The sequence below is a fragment of the Schistosoma mansoni genome (genome assembly GCF_000237925.1).
Source record: "Schistosoma mansoni, WGS project CABG00000000 data, supercontig 0126, strain Puerto Rico, whole genome shotgun sequence".
NCBI classification, from domain to species: Eukaryota; Metazoa; Platyhelminthes; class Trematoda; order Strigeidida; family Schistosomatidae; genus Schistosoma; species Schistosoma mansoni.
In genome coordinates this window covers 506,654-530,540 of record NW_017386035.1, presented here as the reverse complement: position 1 = coordinate 530,540, position 23,887 = coordinate 506,654, and the positions used below count along the sequence as shown (strand labels likewise).

General features: G+C 33.0%; 1 protein-coding gene and 1 non-coding gene across 2 annotated transcripts; one reads left to right on the top strand and one right to left on the bottom strand.

Annotated features, from left to right (window-relative positions):
• Positions 1-944: 944 nt before the first annotated feature.
• Positions 945-21,029, top strand: Smp_130450 (bicaudal C-like protein; the record flags this gene model as incomplete). The annotated part of the gene is made up of 7 exons (XM_018790075.1): positions 945-1,023; positions 3,272-3,531; positions 5,509-5,757; positions 13,742-13,879; positions 14,865-14,926; positions 20,005-20,295; positions 20,930-21,029. 7 exons carry the CDS (start codon positions 945-947, stop codon positions 21,027-21,029), a joined length of 1,179 nt encoding a protein of 392 aa, XP_018646393.1.
• On the bottom strand, positions 13,981-14,047 carry Smp_tRNA_00274_Gln_TTG.1.1. Its single transcript has one exon. It is a non-coding gene (tRNA).
• Positions 21,030-23,887: the final 2,858 nt, after the last annotated feature.

The following is a 23,887-nucleotide window of genomic DNA, read 5'->3' as shown; positions in this document are numbered from 1 at the left end:
AAGGGTAGACAAGGATAATGATAATAAAAATAATGTGAAAACAATTTGAAACCTGATCACTCTGGATAATAAGCTAATATTACCAGGGTAGGTTTAAGGTGAGAACAAACTGTTTTTTGAATACACAAAGGGGGTTTGAATTTTCATATGACTAAGGCTTCAATAAACCTTAGTATATGTATGCCCTTTTACACTTTTGTACAACACCACTAAAGCCGAGTTAAGATCAATCTTATGACCTGTTTCGATTATATGTTTGGGAATAGAAGATGATGGATGTTTATCCTCTGCTCTTATCGGGCCATTTGATTCTATTTGTTTCTGTAACCATTTTGGTACATGGTTCACACACCCTGATTTCAGATCACGATTGCTCCTCCCAATGTATGTGTGACCACACACACATTTAAATTGGTAAACGCAGTGGGATGTGACAATCGTTTTCATGTTTTTTAGGTTTTGAATGAAGCATGGACCTCTTAATATCTTTATCCGCTATAATAATAATAATAATAATAATAATAATAAAACTTCTAACTGATTTCCTTAGACAATCCATATTCTTACAACAGTTTATCAATATCAGTTTATTATTGACCTCATCTTTTCTTTGTGTACTATTGTAAATTAAATAAAAAACTATTTTACGTTATGTATTAATTACAATTGGGAAAAAGAAAAACATACATCAATCAATATAACAAGAATCGATCTCAAAAAGATAATAATAATAACATACGTTTGTTTAAAACATTCGATCATTATCTAATGTTATTCCCACGATAAGTATACATTTTAAATTAAGGGGATTATAACAAATATCTAAAGTTTATTTATCTATCTATATATTATTGATTCATTAATTTAAAATCTATTTGAGATTATATATATACATATATGATTTGCCTTTCCATAGATGAAAAGGGAAACTATTAGAAATCAGGATGAGTTTATTAAATTCAAATATAATTTCAAATGATATAGCTTTATCTAAATATTTTAATCGAACGAATACAATTTTAGGTAAGTATCATGGAAACCTTCATCAAAATAAAACAACAATTATCTGAGTATGTATATTATTAACACATAAGATTTTGTTTAACGTAAAGGTATAATTAAGTATCCTAGAAACATTATTTCCTTTTTTCATATAGCTTCTTCTTAATCTATCTAAATAAATTTATTATTAAATTCACTTGCTATTGTTTGGTTGAATCTTCTCATTAACGTTTTAGGACTGCAATTGATCAGTCTCTTATTGGCAATATGTGCATACTATGCGTATTGCATCGATATAGCCTTAATTCATAAGCATTATAAACAGAGATGGATAGTGACTAGCAGTGGAATCCAGGACGTGCGTTTCGTACTAATTGGGACTCGTCAGCTGGATGTACCTGCATCTCAGAGTTGATGTTCACTCTGGGACTCGAACCCAGTACTGTTCGCTTCAAACGTCATCGCGTTATCCACTTAGCCACTGAGTCTTGATAGACACTTGGTTTTGCAATGGGATTAAGTTTAAATTCACTTGCTATGGTTTGGTTGAATCTTTCCATTGACGCTTTAGGACTGCGATTGGTCAATCTCTTATTATTGTTATAAGAACAAGATTAATTATTTTTCAAATTTTTAAATAAAATTACAAAATGATAACTCTTAAAAAGAGTTAAGAAAAGAAAAATAATAGATGCCGGCTCAATGCTCTAGAGGTTATGCGTTTGCGCGCGAGGTCGACAGATCGTGAGTTCGAATCCCACGGGGGGGATCATGGATGCGCACTGTTGAGGAGTCCCATGCTCAGACGAAACGGCTGTCCAGTGCTTCCAGGTTTTCCATGGTGTTCTAGCTTTAAATGACTTACGAATTTATTTTTCAAATTTATTATTCTGTGGTCTTTTACAGTCCCTAAATTACAGTTGACTAATTATAAATACTCTAATCACCTATACATAAAAAGCATCCTAGCTATACAAATATTGATTTTTATCATTCTAATGTCTTATGGTCTCTCATTTTGCTCTTTTGTTGTTATTAGTTACGTCTGAATAATAAAGGTTACTTATAGACACTCACCTGTCTCTCCTAGTCTTCTGATTAGAGATTTAAACAAGTGAAAATTTGCTTGATCTATCGATTGTACCATGAATTTCGTAAAGAGATTAGTAGACATATTGTGTCATAGGTAAGAACAAAACGAAATGCATGCATTAACGGATAGAGTTTGATTATGGAGATAACTAAGTAAGTAGTTATGGAGTTTTGAAATGAACTGAAACTGTTATGAGGTAACTTTCACATTATTTGTAGTTAGTGTAAACTTGTAGTTAAAACTAATTATAACTTTTCTACTCAAGGATAATATTTCAGAAGATAATGTATTCGCTAATAACCATCGAAATATGTTATTGAATTTTGATATGGTCTATTAATACCTCTACGTTCATAAATCATAAACTCATAAACACCGTGATTATATTTTCTGCACACAACAGGCAGTTTATGAATACCTTTGATTCGAACAGCTGAAGTTCAAATACAAGTAAAATGCCATGCTGCAATCCTCCATAATTTTTAAATATTAGCAGTTGTATAAATAAGGCACATTCAGTAGAAAACTGAGTAACTTATTTATGATTATGTAGTTAGTAGTTTTTGAATGATAGGGTAAATGACAGTAAATAATAGGACAGTAAAATCTTACAATTAGGACTATTAAACACCAGTTTTGATAAATATCCTTGAAATATTCAGATTAGTACACCTAATAAATGATGAAGTTGCACAGTTTCTCTTTATCAGGCTACATTTACCACTGGTTGATTTACGGGTTTCAAGAAGGAATATTATATATTACTAATGCATAATAAAATAACTTTATTTCTAAATAATTGAGAATAATCCTAATAAATCCATATGTTACAATTAAAAGAAAACGAACGAAATTAAGAAAAGAAAGTTTTTGAAGATTACTAGGTCAAAAATTCGGATGAAAGAAAAGAAGGAATATATCCATCCTAATGCAGTTGATTTGGAAATAAATTATCTAAGGTTCTTCGTCACAGACTTGGTTATTTGAGGAACTGAAAGTAGAAATTATATACCTTGTGATACAGTTAACGATCTCAAGGGGATGATTTGGCCAACATTCTATTCACAATTAAATATTAATAAGATTTAATTTAATTATGATCCATAAATGAATAGTTTTATAAATGAAATATACATATTCTTAAATCTTGATATGTAAATTTTATTTCATTGAAAGGGAGCGGTACATTATCCTCAAATTATAATGATCATTTAAATAAAATAATTAAACGTGTAACATTGAAAATCGATGTATCGCATACAAATCATAGTCATATAATTGGTCGTTATGGATGGAATATTAAGAAAATCATGATGAGTACACAATGTCGTATACATTTTCCAGATTCAAATCGTAATAGTTCAGTGATTAAAAGTAATCAAGTTTCAATAACTGGTCAGTTGGAGAATGTGGAGAAGGCTAGAAGAATAATTCGAGTATGTTGAATTGTTTAAAGATTTAAGAATATGATACTTATGACTGATTAATTTGGTTATTTAATATACCTTTATGAAGGTTAATTTTTTGCTTAATTAGATACTATGTTTAATCTAGCATTGACTTATTCAGGTTATTGGAAAATAATGGTGTTAATCAATCAATGAACTGTAAGAAACGATATTTAACTTACCAACTATTCAGTAGATCTTTGGTAAAAATACCACTAAGGTATATGAAATATTTTACTAGACAAACGAATAATAAACATAGAATCTCAGTGATAACTCCATCCCAGATAGATTTAAGTAATAAATACATTATATTTATGAGAATAATTGCAGAAGCCATATCGATTTGCAAGAATGATCAGGATGATACACAAACATATGTAAAATGTAAATAACATAGATACAGGGGTAAATTACTTGAGTCGGCATTGTTCATAAATTGTTTTGAAAGGGCATTTGTATCAGGGATTAATTATAAAAAATATGAAGCGATAGTTGGAAACCAGTATTTTCTTAATAGGAGGTCTAGGAAATCCTTAACAAACATGATTAATGTATCGAGGAGTGATCGCAGTGCCGTTAAATAGTATTTATAATCATGTGCAGCTAGAGAGGAGGAAATCTGAACGGAAAGTAAGGGACAAAAACGGTAAAAATCAATGTAATAGGTCTGTCATTGATTGTGCGCGTAATTATTTTGTGATCTGCTGATCAAGGATTGTCTAAGAGTAAAATATCAGAGACAAGAAGAGCCTAGTAAGAATACGCAATAATAAGCGTGATGAAGCATAGTGTTGCTACACTTTCATTAATGGAGTTAAATACAGCCGCTGGTGTATGGTTTTTTAAGTCAGTGTTAATGTCATGGCTTTATTAGAGTATAAGTGAAGGATATAGACTGAATAGAGTTACGGGTTATATGTGCGACTTCTAATCTAATATTATCTAGAAGCCTGTTACTGGCCACAAAAGCATCACTGAAAAGATTAGCAGTGGTTTAAAATCATTTATAAATGAGTCAATATACAAGATTTATTTTAAGGTGCTCTTAAACGTCTATTGATAAGAAGAACCAAAATATATCCTTCTGAACTACAACTAAGTACTGGATACTATTCACTGATGACTTTAAGCTTATAGGTTTTTTGATTTGGATAAATTAGGTTAGTTTCTTGTCATACTTGACTGACATATGTAAACCATTACTCTTAATAGTCCTGTAGGTTTTCACAGGTGTACTGGGATCTAAGTATGAGTTATTGATTTAATAAAAGATATTCAGTGTATTTATGAGACTATTGCTCGAGAATTTTTCTTAATCTGAACACCTTAACAAAGTTCCCCGGACTACTCAGTCTACACATTTTTAGATCCAATATTGACTAGTTTTTGTAAAGGAAACAAGTTATTGGAGGCGTTGGTAATAATAGTAACAGCAAAGGTGATTAACGTAGTGACCATAAAATAAAGTTCTTGATTAAATTGTACAGATAATGGGATAATATCTCTACAGAAAATTAGGTGGAGGATTATATTATGTCCTGTTAGTGTGTAAATCCATTGAGATCAGTACTGGACATCTAGTATTGCTGAGATTTCTTCATTAAATGACTGACCTCTGCCAGTAGTCTAATTTACTTCAGTGTATCTAACGTCTCTGTTATGACTTTGGCTTCAAAAATATGATCGTCAACAATGGTTGAAGTGTCTGGAGACCTGTATACACAAACTCAGAGTAGATTATAAATCGAAGTGTTAGCTGAGACTCAAATCGATGATGGCAAGTTGTTGAGAACACTGTCTTCAACTTAATTAATAGCTACACAATCAAGGACATATACTAGATAAATACTTTTACTTTTATTCTCACTATCTAACCTATGTAGAATGGAGTTCGGAATATTTAATTTTGGGTTAGAAACTGAAGAAGAGTACCATGATCTTTTTTTAACAAATTTTCTTCAGGATTTCCTTCCAATTACATTTACATTCGAAATACCATATTTAAACAATGAAAATTTACTTATCAATCAGAATTCATTGGTTATTCAACAAATTCAAAATGTTTATGGTGTTGAAATAACATTTCGTAATCATTATACATTAACACCGTATCGTAAGACAACTGTTAGTGTTAAAGGATTAACAATCAATGCAAAAAAGACTAAAAGTGTTGTACATATGTTAATTAAGAAATACTTTACTCAGAATATGGTAAGTGTTTTTTTATCATTGTAAGTTATTATGATTATTTTCAACTCTTTGAAGTAGGAATATTTAATAAATTTATCCACTTTGAAGTCCAATGAAAAAGTAGAAGACAATTAAGTCGTAACAGAATCTAAAACTGTATGTTTTAGTCTAGTAGTAAAACAAAACGGTTATGCAACAAGATGTTGTTTCTGTTGCGTTGCGTTTATTGATATGTAAATGGTGAATTTCAATTAATTAAACAAGGAAATGAAATGTCAGTGGTTCATATGTCTTTTTAAGGAAATAATTTCATCATGTTTAATAAAAGAAATAGTAAACCCATAAAATATTTACATTCAACTTCCAATTCTTAAGAATTTAAAATGTGAACAATCTCTATATTGTGACTTAGAATAACATATATAAGCGAACAATATCGCTTTCGTTTAGATCCTCATCAGGCTTTACTTTAATGTACAGTAGTATTTGTATGTATATACGAAGTTATTAGACCAATCAAGGCAGTTTATGAGTCAGTGATAACAGTGGAATAGATTACATAAATAAGCATAATAAATGGAAAGTACAAATCGGTAGTGTGATGACAGGTGTACTGGTTGTGATAAGAATAATAAGTAAAAAAGATTTGTTCAGTAAAGAGTTCTCTTTTCTTTCTTCATACTCTTCTTCCTTTATAGACATCTGCTTCTCCTCCCCCAACTGGTTCTGTTTCTGTGATCCTGCTGATAACATTTAAGCTCAGTTTCAACCTTTTATCTTATCATACTGAGCCATCCTTTCCCAATGATAATTTCTCTATCTATCTTTTGATGAATATTTATGCCATTACCAATCAAACGTTTATTAGTTTCCCTGTTTAAAAAGAAAAAAAATTTAACACATTTGTTTATTCTACCTCACTGTCACCATGTCTAACAGAAGTTTATCATTATTATTATTGTAATTGTTATCATCCTGAAAAAATAGGCATATATAGATGCGGTTGTACAGCTTTGAAAATGAATTCACCGATAAGAGAACTCTTCGCTGAACCCATCTTTCTTATTTAATGTTCGAATGGGTGTATTCTGTTTACTAAAGATTAATAAAGGCTTGAATCAATGTTACATAATGGGAACTAGGTCAATGATTAGAAAACTATAAACACTGAAGTAACATTCATAAAAGGCTATAAGATTATGTAATTGACTTATGAACTCAACTACAAAATTAGTAAAATCTGCACAAAACTCCTTTCTGATAATTGTTATATCTAGAGCCTTGATTCTTAATATGCCGCGAACTACTTGACTACTTGAACGATAGAACCCGCAAACGTCGCAAAGGAGAGAAGACAAAGACTGGTAAGCAGGAAGTTTATTGCCCCAAACAGTGTCAAAATATAGCACAGAAATCTCGTGTATTTATAGTTTTTGGCTGAAAGTAAATTATCATTTAGGTCAACCAATAAGCACATAGGTATCAAACTAATCCATCCAATGGAGAAGCTCCACGTTGGCATTTCTAGAACATTCCCCTAGCCGTGATTGGATGGAATGTCTGCGGCTCTTCCTGGGCTTCTTAGGGCTTCCGAGAGTCTACCGACGGGCCGTCCTTACACCTCCCCCTTTGAAGTCTGTGACGTATGAATTTCTTTTTGGATTTTCTCGAAGCATTGTTGTTGTTCTCGTTTTTCTGTTCATCACCCTTATTGGCTGCGCGCTCTCACTCTTAAGTTTTTCTAGTCGTTGGTTGCGGCCTTCTTTCGGGCCTTTCTCCACCAGAATGTGGAACGGTACTTGTGTGTCTACTGCTGCTGTCCTATGATCCCTTTTTATCTGATTCATATGTCTGGTACATTTTCCGTCCCTTCCACGGACTAAATAAAGTACTTTCCCGATACGCCGTACTATGACACCTGGTTCCCATTTCTGACCGTCTTGATACTTTACAAGTACCTTTTCGCCGCGGTCGTTCGTCTGATACTCTTGTACAGGTTTTCTTCTTTTCTTGGGTGGCGATTTTTTTTCAAATATCCATGGGTTCTTTGCCTGAACTTCTGATTCACCTTCTCCTGCGGCAATGAGTACATCTTCTCCATGTTTTGCCTGGGGACCGATCAACCTTGAGAGTGCATCAGATCTCACCGGACTACATATATGATTAATTGGCTGGTTAGCCAACTGCAACATTTCTATTAGGTCAAGACCAAGCAAATCTAGTCCTGGGCTTTCAGTGAGATATACTTTCACATTCTTCTGTACATTCCCTTTTTTAACTGGGCAGCATATCTCTCCAGCAATATTTACCTTCTCTCCAGATGCACTGAGTGCTAACTGGGTTGTAGGGAGCACCGAGGGTTTGCCAATATGACTCCATGTTTTGCGGCTGATCAGTGAAATATCTGAAGCAGTGTCAAGCTGTAGACGGGCACGGCGTCCATTAATCTCTAAGGTCACATATTTTCTTCGATTATGTTCTGTGCTGGTATGTGCTACCATTATTCTATTGGTTGATGAACAGTTTTTACGTCTTCGGTAATGAACACTCGATGAGCGACGGTGCATCTTCTTCTTACAACATGTTTCTTTATGTCCTTTGAGCTGACATCTAGTGCACCGGTAGTTTTTGTATGGGCAGAACCTTTTGTAATGCAGCTCTCCGCAAAACCAACATGCGGATGGAGGCTTCTTAATGGTTGTGTTCTGCTTTTGCTTCCCACTTACTGACTGTACATAAGGTAGTCGACCATTATTTTCTACCATTGAAGTGTCATGCTTCAAGTTTACCAGATGCTGACATTCAGTAGTCACCTCTTGAAGGGTGATATTTGGGCACTGTTCAATTTTGCTTAGAATTCTGGTTCTAATGTCGGCGTCTTCTGAAGATTGTAAGCTGCATACGAAAACAAGACATTTGAATTGGTCTTCTGTCATTGCTGATAGTTTAAAGCGCTCACATTCGCGATTTATTATGCTAGCATGTTGCACCCAGTCATCATTGCCGGCTTTTACTATTTTCAAGCACTGATATCGAATATTGAACAAGGAAGACTGTTCACCGAAAATTTGCGACAAAATTTTAACTGTTTCTTCGAATGAAATGTCTCTTGGGTTCTTGGGCAGAATGTAATTAGTATATCGTTCATGTTCAATGGTACCCAGCTTTCGTAGTAGCACCCTGACCTTGGCGGCATCATCAAAAGTTTCTAGGTCGACATTAAATACATCTTCATATTTCTTGTACCAAGATTCGAATGTTACACCAGCAACACCATCAAAATGAAATTCGTGAATGGAATCAATGATACAATCAGCATGCGATTTGGCAGAAACATCTGTAAGTCCATTCTTATTGAGGTTCATCTGCTGGGTTAGTTTTTCGAGTATGCGCATCTGGAATTGTTCAAGCCGTTTTTCATGGCGCTCTAGAAAAACTTCAAATTGGTCAAAGGTAATAGACATCTTGATAAATTAACCCGTCGCCAGTTGTTATATCTAGAGCCTTGATTCTTAATATGCCGCGAACTACTTGACTACTTGAACGATAGAACCCGCAAACGTCGCAAAGGAGAGAAGACAAAGACTGGTAAGCAGGAAGTTTATTGCCCCAAACAGTGTCAAAATATAGCACAGAAATCTCGTGTATTTATAGTTTTTGGCTGAAAGTAAATTATCATTTAGGTCAACCAATAAGCACATAGGTATCAAACTAATCCATCCAATGGAGAAGCTCCACGTTGGCATTTCTAGAACATTCCCCTAGCCGTGATTGGATGGAATGTCTGCGGCTCTTCCTGGGCTTCTTAGGGCTTCCGAGAGTCTACCGACGGGCCGTCCTTACAATAATAATCATCATGTGCTCTCTAGTGAACTGACTTCAAAAGGTATTTTCTGGAGTTATAATGAGAAGCCGTGGCCAGTAGAGTTCAACCAAGTCTGTTGTGAGATAGTAACTCACTGAAAACAATGGTGGATCTGTCGCTCAATTTCGTGGATTGGTTGAAGTTAGACATTAGCAACATTAGATGCCGGCTCAGTGGTCTAGAGGTTAGGCGTTTGCGAGATCGATAGATCCTGGGTTCGAATCCCGCGGGTGGGATCATGGATGCGCACTACTGAGGAGTCCAGTGCTTCCAGGTTTTGCATGGTGTTCTAGCTTTAAATGACTCATGAACTCAACTATGTAGCAAGAAGTGTTCAGATAATTGGACCGTAAACGTATATCTGGGAAAAGAAAAGGGTCAGAGGGGGTGAAGAAAAATAACTGAAGAAAGAGTATGGAAAATAATAAATGAAATCATTTATTAAGACCAAGGAAGAGATAAAGGTGCTACAAATTTCTTATGAACAGAAAGACTTGAATTGTTAGCTCGAATTCTTATATCTTCTGCTATGTGTAGGGAACGAGATCGAACCTCCTAAAGAAAACTAGTAGGAATATGATAAGTAACTTTAAATGACTTATTTTTGCCCATTACATGACCACTACCGATCAATTGTGATAGAACCGAGCTGCGTATTGTCTTGAAAGTACTTATTCTTAACCACGAAGGGAGATGTTTACTAACTCTTTGTCTTGACTTGACAATTAACAACGAGTGAAACTACTAAGAAGTTGCTGTATTTGTAATTACGAGTATTAAATGACTTGTAGACCTTGTGCAGACTACCGTGATGTTGTCTTTCGATGTAATATATGTTGAAGGAAGACGTTTGCTAGAATAGGAACCTTTATCGCTCGATCCAGATTGAGACTAAGGCATATTATAATAATTGCTGCCAACTGTATAATAAAAGCACCAGTAACATTGGCTGCAATAATCGCAGATGTTACGGAAGCTTCGGCTGTGCAGTGGTATGAGTATTGTAGGGACATATCCATAATAAAAATGATAAACTTACACAACCGGAGTACACACAAACACTAATGAAGCTATGTGGTCGAGGCTGAGAGGGTTTTTATGACTTTATCATAGCTCCAGAAACCAACTATTATGGAGCCATATGGATGAGTTCCTCTACCTTATGCATTACGATTTTGGAACCTTTGAACCTTTTTTAACCTTGACAAGTTTTTGGACCATATAAAAGAAGTGTATCCACTTTAATTATTTGGTTTTGTATAATATACTTTTACTCTATGCTGACTGTTCACTAATTGACTAACATTTCTCAAGGTCACTTAAGATTCGTTCAAAGGTCGTCCATAAATTATAGTCTCGCCAGCAGTTCATTAATTTTAGAAAACTGTAAGAATAATTATTAAGTTTTACTAAATAAATTGACTGAGAAATCAATTTAGAGTTTGGAAACTAGAAGGGATGTTTAGTTCATTTTAAAAGATACTTTTACTAATCACTTCCTTCATAATATTTTATGATTAACTCTACATAATAATCTTTCCATTTGATTATTATCTTTTACATACATTTTTTTTATAAAAAAAAGGATTTTATCCCAGTCAATATGTATATTAACATGGATACAAAACATTCATCCATGTTATGTAATCAAATTTTATTAAAAAATTTAATAAAATTAATTCATGAAACAACTGGTGCAAATGTGAATTTTTTTTCCTCGATTCATTCAATTACAAATTCTCCTATTTCATCATCGCCATCATCATCATCATCATCATCATTATTATTCAATAATCAATTAAATTCTATTGATTATTTTTCTAATTATTTAAATAAAAATGAAAATTTAAATTTTTCTAAATTAAATTTAAATAATCATTTATTAAATCAATCAATGAATAAAAAATTAAATCTTATTCATATATATGGTAATGTTGATAATGTATTTTTAGCTAGACAATTAATAACGGTAAGTAATAATAAATATTATTTAAATAATCATTATCTATCGTATCCCATCAGTCAGTCAATCAGTCAGCTACAAAGTAGGATCAGGCACGTATATGCATCGGTGACCATACCACGTTGAAAGAACCTGTTCTCGTCCGATCCTATCCCATACATATGAACAAATACAAACGAAGATAACTAGTGTAGCAGTAGTCTCTGCATCAATAGGCCTCCACATTCACAAAGGTAAAAGCAAGATTCTCAAATACAATATGAAGAACGCCGAGCCAATCACATTTGATAGAGAAACTGGAAGATGTGGAAACATTCACGTACCTGAGAAGCATCATCAATAAACAAGGAGGATCGGATGCAGATGTAAAGGTGAGGACTGACAAAGCAAGGACCACATTCCTACAATTGAAGAACATATGGAACTCAGAACAACTGTTAACTAGTTTCAAAGTGAGAATCTTCAATACGAATGTCAAGACAGTCTTACTGTACGGAGCTGAAACATGGAGAACTACTACATCCATCGTCAAGAAGTTACAAGTATTTATAAACAGTTGTATACGCAAGATGCTCAACATTCACTGACCGGATACCATCAGCCTACTGTTGGAGAGAATAAACCAGCTTCCAGCTGAAGAGGAAATTAGGAGAAGACGTTGGAAGTGGATAGGACATACATTGAGGAGATCATCAAACTGCATCACGACGCAAGCCCTAACTTGGAATGGTGAAGGGAAGCCGAAAAGAGGAAGGCCAAAGAGCACATTGCACCGGGAAATAGAAGCAGATATGAAAAGGATGAATAGCAACTGGAAAGGATTGCCCAGGACAGGATTGGATGAAGAATGCTGGTGAGAGGTCTATGCTCCTTCACGAGGGGTAACAGGAGTAAGTAAGTAAGTAATCATATCTATAAAAATTATTTACTGAGGTTATTTCTAAAGAATAAATTATAATTTGAAAGTTAGTTTGCAACACAAATTACAATCAATTAAATGAATTAATAAAGATAAATGAGGTTCTGAAAAGTTGGTTTCTTTTTTTTAGTAGTTTTATATGACAAAATGACTGTGATCAGAAATGTGAATCATTGAATTTCAACTTGGTTATTTGAGGATATCATTACTAGTCTTAATTTTGCACTGAATTATGGTTCAACCGGCTAAAGAAAAACCAGGAAATAGAAGAAAATAGTTTTTCGGTGATTTCTAGTTTCTTTTTCAGCCTAGTTTTTAAAAGGTTTCAGTTAATGATGAAAATAACTTTCAAATAACAACATACTGGATTATCAGGAAACAAATTTTTTTCAAAAAAAGTAAGCTGTTGAAAAAAGGACTTTGGTTTATGTGGCTTTTTTGTATCCTTCATCTTACTGCCTGTGCTTGACAATCAGGAACTATTGTAATACCAACAATGAAAAAAAAACACAAAGAATATAACTGTCATGCTGGTTGAAAGTTTACACCTATCAAACATATTAATCTGAAATAATGTTATGCTGGATTATATAAAATAAAGAAATTACTAGGTAAAATGTTACGCATAGGATCAAAACGAATATTAAAATTACACACTGGGAATTAAACTAATTTAACTGAGTTAAAACTGGACTTCTCGTGACAACTTATTAGGAATTTATTTTTGAACTAATAAAGTTTTGAGTGATTGGATTGATAGTTAGATATAATAATCAAGACCATAGTTTATCGTCCAGAACAATAAATATAATCTTTTTTAAAGACATAATTTAAAATTCCCAGAATTGTAATCGACTATGAAAAGAGCGAAACAAATTATTTACATAATGGCAGAGAATAGGCCGCTCACCAGCATTCTCCATCCAACTGTGTCCTGGACAATCCTTTCCAGTTGCTATTGATCCTTCTCATGCCTGTTTCCAATTCCCGACGTCGTGGATTCTTTGGCCTTCTTCATTTCCATTTCCCTTCAGAATTCCAAGTTAGCGCTTGCTATCTGAATACTAACACTATATTGTTAAAACGGATGCTGTAAATGATAATCAGTAGATATGAGGGACTTCTGTTCTTTGGATAGATATACGTTTGAATAATTCAACCTGTGAATTACCTATCATATATCTTTTAGCCTTCGTTTTTCAAAATTATATATATATATTAATTTAAAAGTATGAATATCATATTTTATCATCCATAGAATTTATTACCTGTTGTATTAATATTCGATGTGGACATAATACAAGGTGAATGGCTTGAAAATTTCAATTTTACTAATTTATGTCAATATTATGAAGTGAATTTAACTATTCGAAATAAACCAAAAGATTTAATCAAGGTAAATTGGGACTACATTTTTTAATTATCATCATTATTACTATTACTAGCATTATTATTATTACTTGTCAGCTGGAGGTACCTGCATCTCAGAGTTGATGTTCACTCTGGGACTCGAACCCAGTACCTTTCGCTTCAAACGCCATCGCGTTATCCACTCGGCCACTGAGTCCTGATAGCCACTTGCTTGTGCAATGGAGTGAAGTTGAAATAGGACGAAACGCGCGTCCTGGATTCCACTGCTAGCCACTATCCATCTTTGCTTACCATGCTTGTGAATTTAGGCTGTATCGAGGCAATACGCACAGTTGCACGTATGCCAATTACAGACTGACCAGTTGCAGTCCTAAAAACATCAATGGGAAGATCCAAACAATTAATACTAAGTAAATTATTATTATTATATACCAATTTTACTACAATGAAAACAACGGAAATTAGTAACTTCGTTTTAATCTATGTGCTGGAGATGGTTATTAACTTGACTATGAATCTCTTCATGATATATATATATGAATGTAAACAAAAACTGAAACTCTTTACTTCAAATTATTCGATAAATATAATCTTTATTCATCAACATACCACAGACAAATCACTTGGATTGATTTTATTCCATGTCCCTGAAAATCTGTAGTTAAAAAATTTTTTATATTGAAATTAATGAACAACAGATTTGAATTCCACTGAAACGATGAAAAAAATGTATTTTCTAAAATGGTGGCTTGGTGGTTAATACATTCAGATTTCAAGCAGTTAGCCACAGGTTAGATTCCCATTCCATCTAATTTGGTTTCAGTATCCGGATAGCATGGCTACTACTCACAAAAACATGTAAACAAACATGTACTTGATAATATATGATCCAGTCGATCACCAGGAGAAAGAAAAAGGGTGATATATATATATATATATATATATATAGAGAGAGAGAGAGAGAGAGAGAAATTATCTAATCATTGTTCATCCAATGATATCTGGTCCAGATGTTGGAGAAAATCTACTATGCTATGAAATCAAAAGAACAGATTGGATTAGAACGAAAAAGGTGAGATCACCAAGTTAATTGCTAGAAGTATAGACTAAGGAAGAACAGTGTTGATTTGATAATACGTCGACACAGAAACTAATAATCAGTTAGACGTCTGTCATGGTAACCATGTTCTACTGTAATTAATGCAGTTATAAACTTTGAACTTTGGTAGTTTTACATATGATATCGAATTAGGTTGGTCTTATATTACAAGCTGACTAAAGGAGAAAGTGTGAAACATTGTATGCTATTCTAGTGGTTCGAAAAAATTTGTTTTTCATTTGATACTTAGTTTTTAGAGTTAATTGTATGTTTGGACTGATAGCAAGTGTCAAACTAAGATGAAAGCAACTTTCCAGTATTTCCTACTTTTTAATATATGTCAAAATGTATGTAGTTGATGTAAGCGAAGCAAAATAAATACATCATCTTATCCTATCAATACTGTTCTCACTGAGTTCTTCAGATTAACGAAAGCTTGAGAACATGAAGTAAAACATTCAGAAGTGAAAAATAGTGTATGTTTAAGATGACTGAGTCATTTATTATTGAAGTTTTTAATGTGAATGTTGATATTTCAATATTTATCATTCATAATTTCAGTCTGTTGTAATCAAGACGACAGAGAAAAATATTCGTTCACTTTATGTAATGTGGGAATTGATTCAAGATTTACTTTTACAATTTAGTAAGTCTTTATTAATATTAGTATTATAAACTGTTTTATACACCTGAAAATATAATCGATTTTTTTTATTTAGTACTATCTTTTCTACCAATGAATCATAACGATAGTACACAATTATCTATGGAATTTTGATATTTACTCTATTTCCTTCTGGTAGATGATAATGAAAGGAAGTATATTCATTAATTTAAACGCGACACTTCAAACTACATCATAATTTACTCTGTGACTAATTTTAGCTTCATATAAATAATAAGAGTATCTGGTAATGTGTAGTAAGCATACAAATAAACTCTTGATTACAGTTTCCAGATTAATGCATATATGAAGTACATTTGATTCATTCAAAAAAGTATTTGCTTTCTTAAAACTGTAATCTCTTGCCTTTTAACATTTCCTTTCAGGGTATTTTGTAAAAGTGGCATCTGTCATTAATTAAAGATTTTAGTCGATGGTTTTCACTTCATATAAGATTCAATGGAAGCTCTGTCACTTTCCTTTACTTTATTACATACAGAGAAGACAAATATTTCTTACCAAAAAGTGCATGTTTTTAAACCGACCACCTTATGGTTAAGATGACTTCATTAATTCATTAGCAATATTCACACATTAGTTGATCTAACTTTATGATACTTAAATAGCAATTCAAGAAAATTCTGAAACAATACTAATCAGAAGCAAAGGTCATAAATTCTGACTCCATGTTTCTGTACATCAGACTTTGAGAATCCAGAATTGTACCAATGTTTTTCTAGACTAGACCAGCTCTTACTGTGAGAACATTGTCCTCAATGGAATAATCATCAACAGATATTAAACAGCTACTTTGATAAGGGAACTTCCTGACTATTTCCAATGGCTCACTACCAAAGTCGATTATTTGATGACGTTCCTATTAACAGTGGAAATTTATTCCCAATTTTAATGGTCTTAGACACACAATATACTTGTAAACTCTTATGGCTAATCAATAAAATGTGGCCTGAGTAACCAGTATATTTTTGCATAGCGAAAACTGTTATTTACGTTTCCCATGTCGAAAGGTTTTTCTCCACGTGAAAACTTATCCCGTCATTACAATTGGTTAGAACTGTTTCTGAAATATTGTCGACGTCATGGTTAAACAATAGTGATTTGGAACACTAAAGAAAGACGGTCGAATGCCGTTACTATTTTTGAGGCACTTATGTAACCAATTTTTAAGGTCTAAATAAATTTTTCAGATAGACGTTTTTTAAAAGATAATTTTATAGGAAAATTTAGTCTAAAATATACAAGGCTTCCCTGATTTCAGGAAATAAAACGATGATAGGTCTAATAGTGGTTAAGATAATAAATGTATAAATAGCCTGAAAATCACCTTTCAGCATCAAACAGGTGGTGTGTTAATAATATATAATACAATATTTTGGTCCCAATAGTCGCAACTTGAAATTTAAAAAAGTATTACATTTATCGTACAGATTTTTTGGAGATGAACACATTACAGAAAGATCAGACACTCGATTTGTCCAACTTTTGAACAATTCAAGTTACTCTATCATTAATATTCGACCCTCTCTTTCCAGAATCTGGTAATAAAGTAGTAGCATTTTATTTCACACCCTGATACTCATGTAATCAGATGAATCGAAACTTGTCAGTTATAGAACACAAGACAGTGTGGTCTGAATGGATGGAGCAGTAAACTAGCTGATATTCATCTTAAAATACTTTGACAGCATTCTCGGTATATATGAATAATCGTAATATATTCATCCCAAACATTGGATGTCGCCTCACTGACTCCAAGATTTTTTATGTCAGTGGTGACATAAGTTATAATGACCGAAAGCAACTAATACTTTCATATAAGTAGAAGTATCTAAATCTTGTCGTCTTTGTGTAAACTACATAGGAGGTTTAATGTAGAGAAGTGACAAACACTTATATTAACTGTTTTTAAGGAACAAATCGCTAGTGATCAAAAGGCTATAGAGAGACAACTTGGAATCCTAGCTAACCAAATAAATATTTAAATAAAATGCCAGTAGCTCTATTTGTCCTTTTATGATAACTTTTTGCCGAGCTGTTATACCGACCAAAAACAAGTTATGGTCTGCATAGAATCGGTAGATAATTCCAAATATTCCACAGCCAAGTATTTTATCATTACTGGCCACTAAGAATTTTCGGGTTTATTTAGATGTTCTAGCCTGAGCTTGCAAATTACTTATAGTAAGGACTCATTCTGGTCGGGAATGCCTTCACTATGGCAATTAAATAAACATCAACATCAGAAGATGCTTGTTCTATCGGGTACAGAGATTGTGTCCTAAGGGTGCTATGTAAGGTTTGATAACTGTAAATGATATAATGATTATGTTTGTCAAAGAAATTTCTGTTATTAAACTATTTTAATTTGCCTGGATTTGTGTGAAACTTAATTTGGATAAATTAGCGACAAAATCCGCAACTTAACAAGTTACTCTTTGGATTATTATTCAATTCTTTATTGTTTGAATTACGAACATTTGTACGCCTTTTTGTTTTTATTTAGCAAACAACAAAATATGTGAAATCAATAATTCTAGTTGTTTAAACTCATCAGCTCTCCGAATTCAAACGCAAAGATTATGGTCGGACGACATTCCTAAACCGAATGAAGAATCTACAAAAATTCTATCTTCTAAAAATAAGTATGTTTCGTCTTCACTCTTCTTTATCATTTATTAAAAGAACTTATTTTATTTAGTGCAACAAAAATTAACTTCAGTTTTAGTTATAGACAGTTTAGACAAAATTACAAATGAAACGCAAATTATACAAAAGATTGCAAGCAATTAAAAAATCGACCTAGACTAGACCACCACTGGAGACCTGAATACACTGGACGGCCGTTTCATCCCAGTATGAGATTCCTCACCAGTGAGCCTTCACGATCCCTCATGAGGGACTCGAGCCCAGAACCCTCGGTCTCACGCGCAAACGCTTGATCTCTAGACCACTGAGCCGGGATCCAATGATGTGAATGTCTAACATCATTCGATCCGTGATCTTGCGCAACCCTGCATGGATGCTCACTGCTGAGGATACCCATACCCAGTACTTCCAAGTTTTCAGTGATGGGCTAGCTTAGATAGAATTGTGAATTCAACTGTCATAATGTTACATTCTCCACATTCCCCCTTACTGATAATTAACAAACCGTTTAATATAAAGTCGCATTTGGTATCAACACAATTTGTACTGAAAACTTATAATTCAGATAGCCTTTTTCATATGAGTGGTGAAAAATCAGCCTTTTAATTTATGTCAATTAAAAATGATCAAAATGCATGTAGAATTATTAGGTCAGCGTTGGTTGATGAGAGACTAGCCTGAGATTGATCTGAAGTTAGGAAAAGCAAACCATTAAGGTGTCACAAGATGAACAATTAAAACTCCACAACCTATAATTCTTCTATATGCTTCAAAACAGTATGCGTTTCCTAAAGATAAACACAATTGTTATAACCATTCTAATTACAACAGTTCATATTGATTATTTAAATACTATCATCGATAATCTTATCACAAATCAATTTGCCAGAATGTTTATATACGAAACGAAAATAAGAAGGTTGAACCAATTATCCAATACCTAATATTAAAAATCAATATTACCACGATAGATATCATGTAATCATGAACTGTTTTCGAAAATATAAGTTTTGTTTAAAATGTTATATGATTAGAGTTTCAACAAATTTCTGGCAACTTTTATATGCTGGCACAAGTCTTTTGTGAAGTTTCTATAATTAGTTTGGCAATGGATGAAGATGGATTTTTGTCATATACTCTTGCCAGATTGGCTGAATTTCTATTTGAGATCGTAATTATTTGGTTATGCGTTTAACTGTCGTTATTTGCATACCCCGATTACTCTTCCATATGTGTAAGTGTGCACAAACACGAACTTCACTTCCGAAAAGTTTCTTCCCTTCACAGAACGTCAGATGGAAAACTATGTATCATCAGATAATAGTCTTACCTTGGCTTGAAAATAATCAGTAGAAACCCACGCCAGTGCAATTTAACTAGATCGATAATGACATAGGTATCGCTAATAATAATTATGGAGTGAGTTGAAATTAGAAATGTTAACCAATGAATTATAATTCGGTTGATTAGAAACAACACGCAAACAGGAATTAGATTCAGCATGTAAATAGAAATGAAAGCAAGTACAATCTTCTAGCATATCATGGTTTTCGTTGTTTCACAAAATAACGTGAAATGATAATGAAAATCATAACTTCAAACTAAAAAATCTTTTAAGATAGTTAGCCTTTCACATTTTCATCTTATTATTACATATAATGAACAGAAAACATAAATAAAGCCTATACCATATATACATGCTTCATTGTAATAAATTCAGAGGGAAAATACTTGGTAACAAAGAAGACAATAAACTAAGTACAGAAGAAATACTATTAAAATACACATCATTTTCAACAAGTGTGTCACCAAGCCCATTGACATCGTTTTCATTTTCATCATTATTTCATCATGATCCATCAGTTAAAATGAATCTATTAAATAGAAATAACGATTTACGTTTGATGGGTTATGAATCAAATGCAAAACTTTTACCAGAGTTTGAACACAATGGTGTATGGAATAAATGTGGGAATTTTGAAGAAAACATTGATTTTTATGCACAGAAAAAGTAGGTTGAATGAAGTGTTTTATTTGAAGTCATATATTTTTCTGAAAGTATAATCCCGACAAAGTGCCGGCACAAATATCTCTGTTAATTGATATGATGTATGACACGTGATATTTCATTGCATTGAACAATCGATTGTTATACTACGTGGGAATCTAGTTTGCAATCTTCAATTGCAGTGAAAAATAAATAAAAAGTTGATGACAGAGGACAGTTACACATAGATAAAGAATCATGTCTTTATCGTCTGTCTAACATTTGAGGCTCAGCTGTTAATTCTGGCATGGATAACACATCATTCAAATAGGTCGACAGAATAAATTATTCATGATTATGAGATGATACTGAAAACAGCATATTTTTTTAACCAGAGTAGAAGTACATATTATAACGCTTAATTATTAGCTAAAACAAATCAAGGTAGTAAACACCAAATCATCGGCCATAGTTTTGACTTCAATGGTTTAGGTCAATGGGGTGCTATGATATAGCTTATAATCTATTGTGATGGTAAGCATATATTCACCAGTATTTTCTACATTATTTATTTGTTCCACGTTTGTATGTTATTTGATTTTCTCTCTGAGTTAAAACGAAGTTTACTATTTTGAACAGACTAATTAATTATTAACAGGACAGTTAGACAATTTATGGATTCTAATAGTGATAGAATAGGGCGAAAGATATGTTTATCCTCAAATGGTGTTCGCCGCGTTTTTAAACTCGGATATTAAAAACTACGTTATTATGTAGTTTTACTGACCACTTTAACATAGTCAACTTAAAATCGAGCGATGAAAGTTAGTAAAAGAAATAATTTAGAAACATATCACTGACTTTTGAATGAAAAGTAATAGCTTCTACGATACTTTACGAAAACTCTCAAATTGATCCTTAGTCGAATCACAAATAAAATATCTTAAAGGCCATTAGGACAGAAAGTCATTTACTTCACTTTTTACAGTAATTTAGAAGCATTTATCGTAACTCCAAATAGCATATTCGTAAAATTTATCAAGATATAAAAAGAGGTTAGTTATCTCAACGTTTAATTTAAACGTACAGGGTCTGATGAATCAAACCGGGGAAATAATACTTAGTTAAACCTAATACACATCGTGTAGCACAAGCCACCGACTAGGTATCTCCAAACTTCTCTTTCCGGCTGTTCCCAAGTATTATTTATTCTCTTGGTGTTTGTCTCCTATTGTCAGCACCATGTATTTGGTGGTCTGTGTCTTCTTTTTTTACCTTGGTTATTCTAAGTTAGGACTTGCCGTGTGATTCAGTTCGATGGTTTCTGTAATGTGTCCTATCCACCTAAAAAATCTATTCGTAATTTTTTCCTCAACTGGTAGGGGATTTTTTCTCTTCTAGGGTAGGTTATTACTGACGGTGCCTAGCTAATACTTGCACAGTATCACGTATAGACAGTTGTTTATAAATACTTGTGCACTTTCGGTGATGGTAGTTCTGGAAGTCTCATCTTTTTACGATGGAACTGTTTTTACATAAGTGCTGAAAATTCTGACCTTGGTCTTGAGTGACGACTATTTTGTTCCAGATATTCAATTCCGATATAGCTGGCGCTTAACAAGTTGTACTTAGGGATCTTGATCTTTCTCTTGTGTGTGTTAAAGCGCACTACTGCGGAGGCCGCTGGTTAACTGACTTTCCGACTGTATTTGTTGTTAAGTGAAGAGGTTACTCACTTTCCTATTCCAAAGCCTCCAGCTACGTCCAAGATATCCACAATATTCCATGCTTCTCCTGGGATGTAGTGGTCTTCGTAATCCATTTAGCGACAAGCAGGAAGATAGAAAACAAAATTAGACAAACTCTCATTGGAGATTCTTCATAATTTTGATGGAGTTTTTTTCTTTGAGCTGGATGGTTAGGTCGTGGAGTTTTCATCGTTCTTCTGAACAAAATCATCAGCACAAGCCTGAGCTATCAATCTTCTCCATCATCTCAGAGTCTTTATAATCTTCGTTGCCATCACTGGTGGGTTTATAGAAGAAGCATGATATTCACTAAATCCCTTTCCTTCGTCGTTTTGAAGAATATTTTGATGATTTAAAACCGTCGGTTTTTCATCTTATAAGTGCTTTCTGTGATAATTCGGATAGCATCAGTGTAACTTCTTGTGTAGGGGTCATTTTCTTCATGAGCGGAATATAAAATCCTTCCTGTAGTTAGCCTTTTGTGTTCAGTTTGTGTCCAATGAGTCCCACTTATTCCAAGCACCTCCAGATCACATCTTGGTTATGCCGCTTTTTGAAAGAACCAACTCTATTAGATAACAACGTTTCCGCTAATAACTTTTTGGGAAGTTGGTTTATTGACTGCTTCAAGTTTATGAAATCCTTTCAACTCATACATAGTTTTATTACGATGGATTTGTCATTGATATAAGAGGAAAACAAGTTAATGAATCATAAAATGCCCCTACGAATCCTGACCTTGTTAAAACACCATTATTTTATAGAAAAATAAATCATCTATAACTTGTTATACATAAATGTCACAGATTTTATTTGTGTAACCATACGTGTTTTCTACCTAATTATGATTCGCCACTAACCTATGACATACTGTGGACCACTTTTTGTTACACATGTTGATTTTTGACAAAGTTTTACCAGATTCCAACAATATTTTGAAATAATGATTGTGAGAGTAATTGAATAGCTGGATCTGAACATTAAAAAGATGCTTTTGTTGAATATAGTCTTTCCTATTGACCATAAATCATTTGTTATAAATATTTACACGAGTAGCATTTAGATGAACCTATGTTGTGATTTTCTAAATCAGTAAGTCATTTTCAACAAGTAACTGCTAGTTTCTATGACAAAAAAATTATAGATGCAATCCGGACTTATATTAACAATTCACTAATTGATCGAGCTAAGATAATACAGAGATCCTATAAGTTGTATTCAAAGTTCTTAGTAGACCTTATTTTCTGAAATCCTTTATTCAACAAAACTATATGTACTAATTAGGTAACAAAAAGATTTAACCCAGAAAGAGTATGATTCACGAGAGCAGTTAAAAATAATAAGCGTTAAGCGATGTTTAAGAAGAAAAAAAATGGGAAGATAAATCATCTATGGCTAATAACAAGTGATTTTCACAAAAGTATGAGATATCTGTTCAGCACATCAACTAGTTTGTAGCACAAGTTACTACAAACAGGGACTTTATTGTGATAAATGAATAAATCTATGGAAAGATATAGCATAAGTACTTAGAATTTTTCTGAGAATTTATATGAATAAATAACTGATGGAGTATTTTTAATGAATCAGGGTGCAAACCTGTGATACAGAAGTTGCAAGACAAGTGCTTTATTCACTATATATATATATATTTCTAACCTTCAATAAACAATTTAAACATTATTTATTTCTCTTCCTGAAAAACAAACAAACAGATTCATTGAAAAAAGTAATGGAAACTCTTAAAAAACAAGTTTAGCCGTTTACCATTGATGTTTATGTTGTTCTGATGTGGATGACAAAGCGACAGTTTCGATAGTTCTTTTGTTTTCTCGATAAAAAGATTTGTTTTTTTTAAAAATACTACA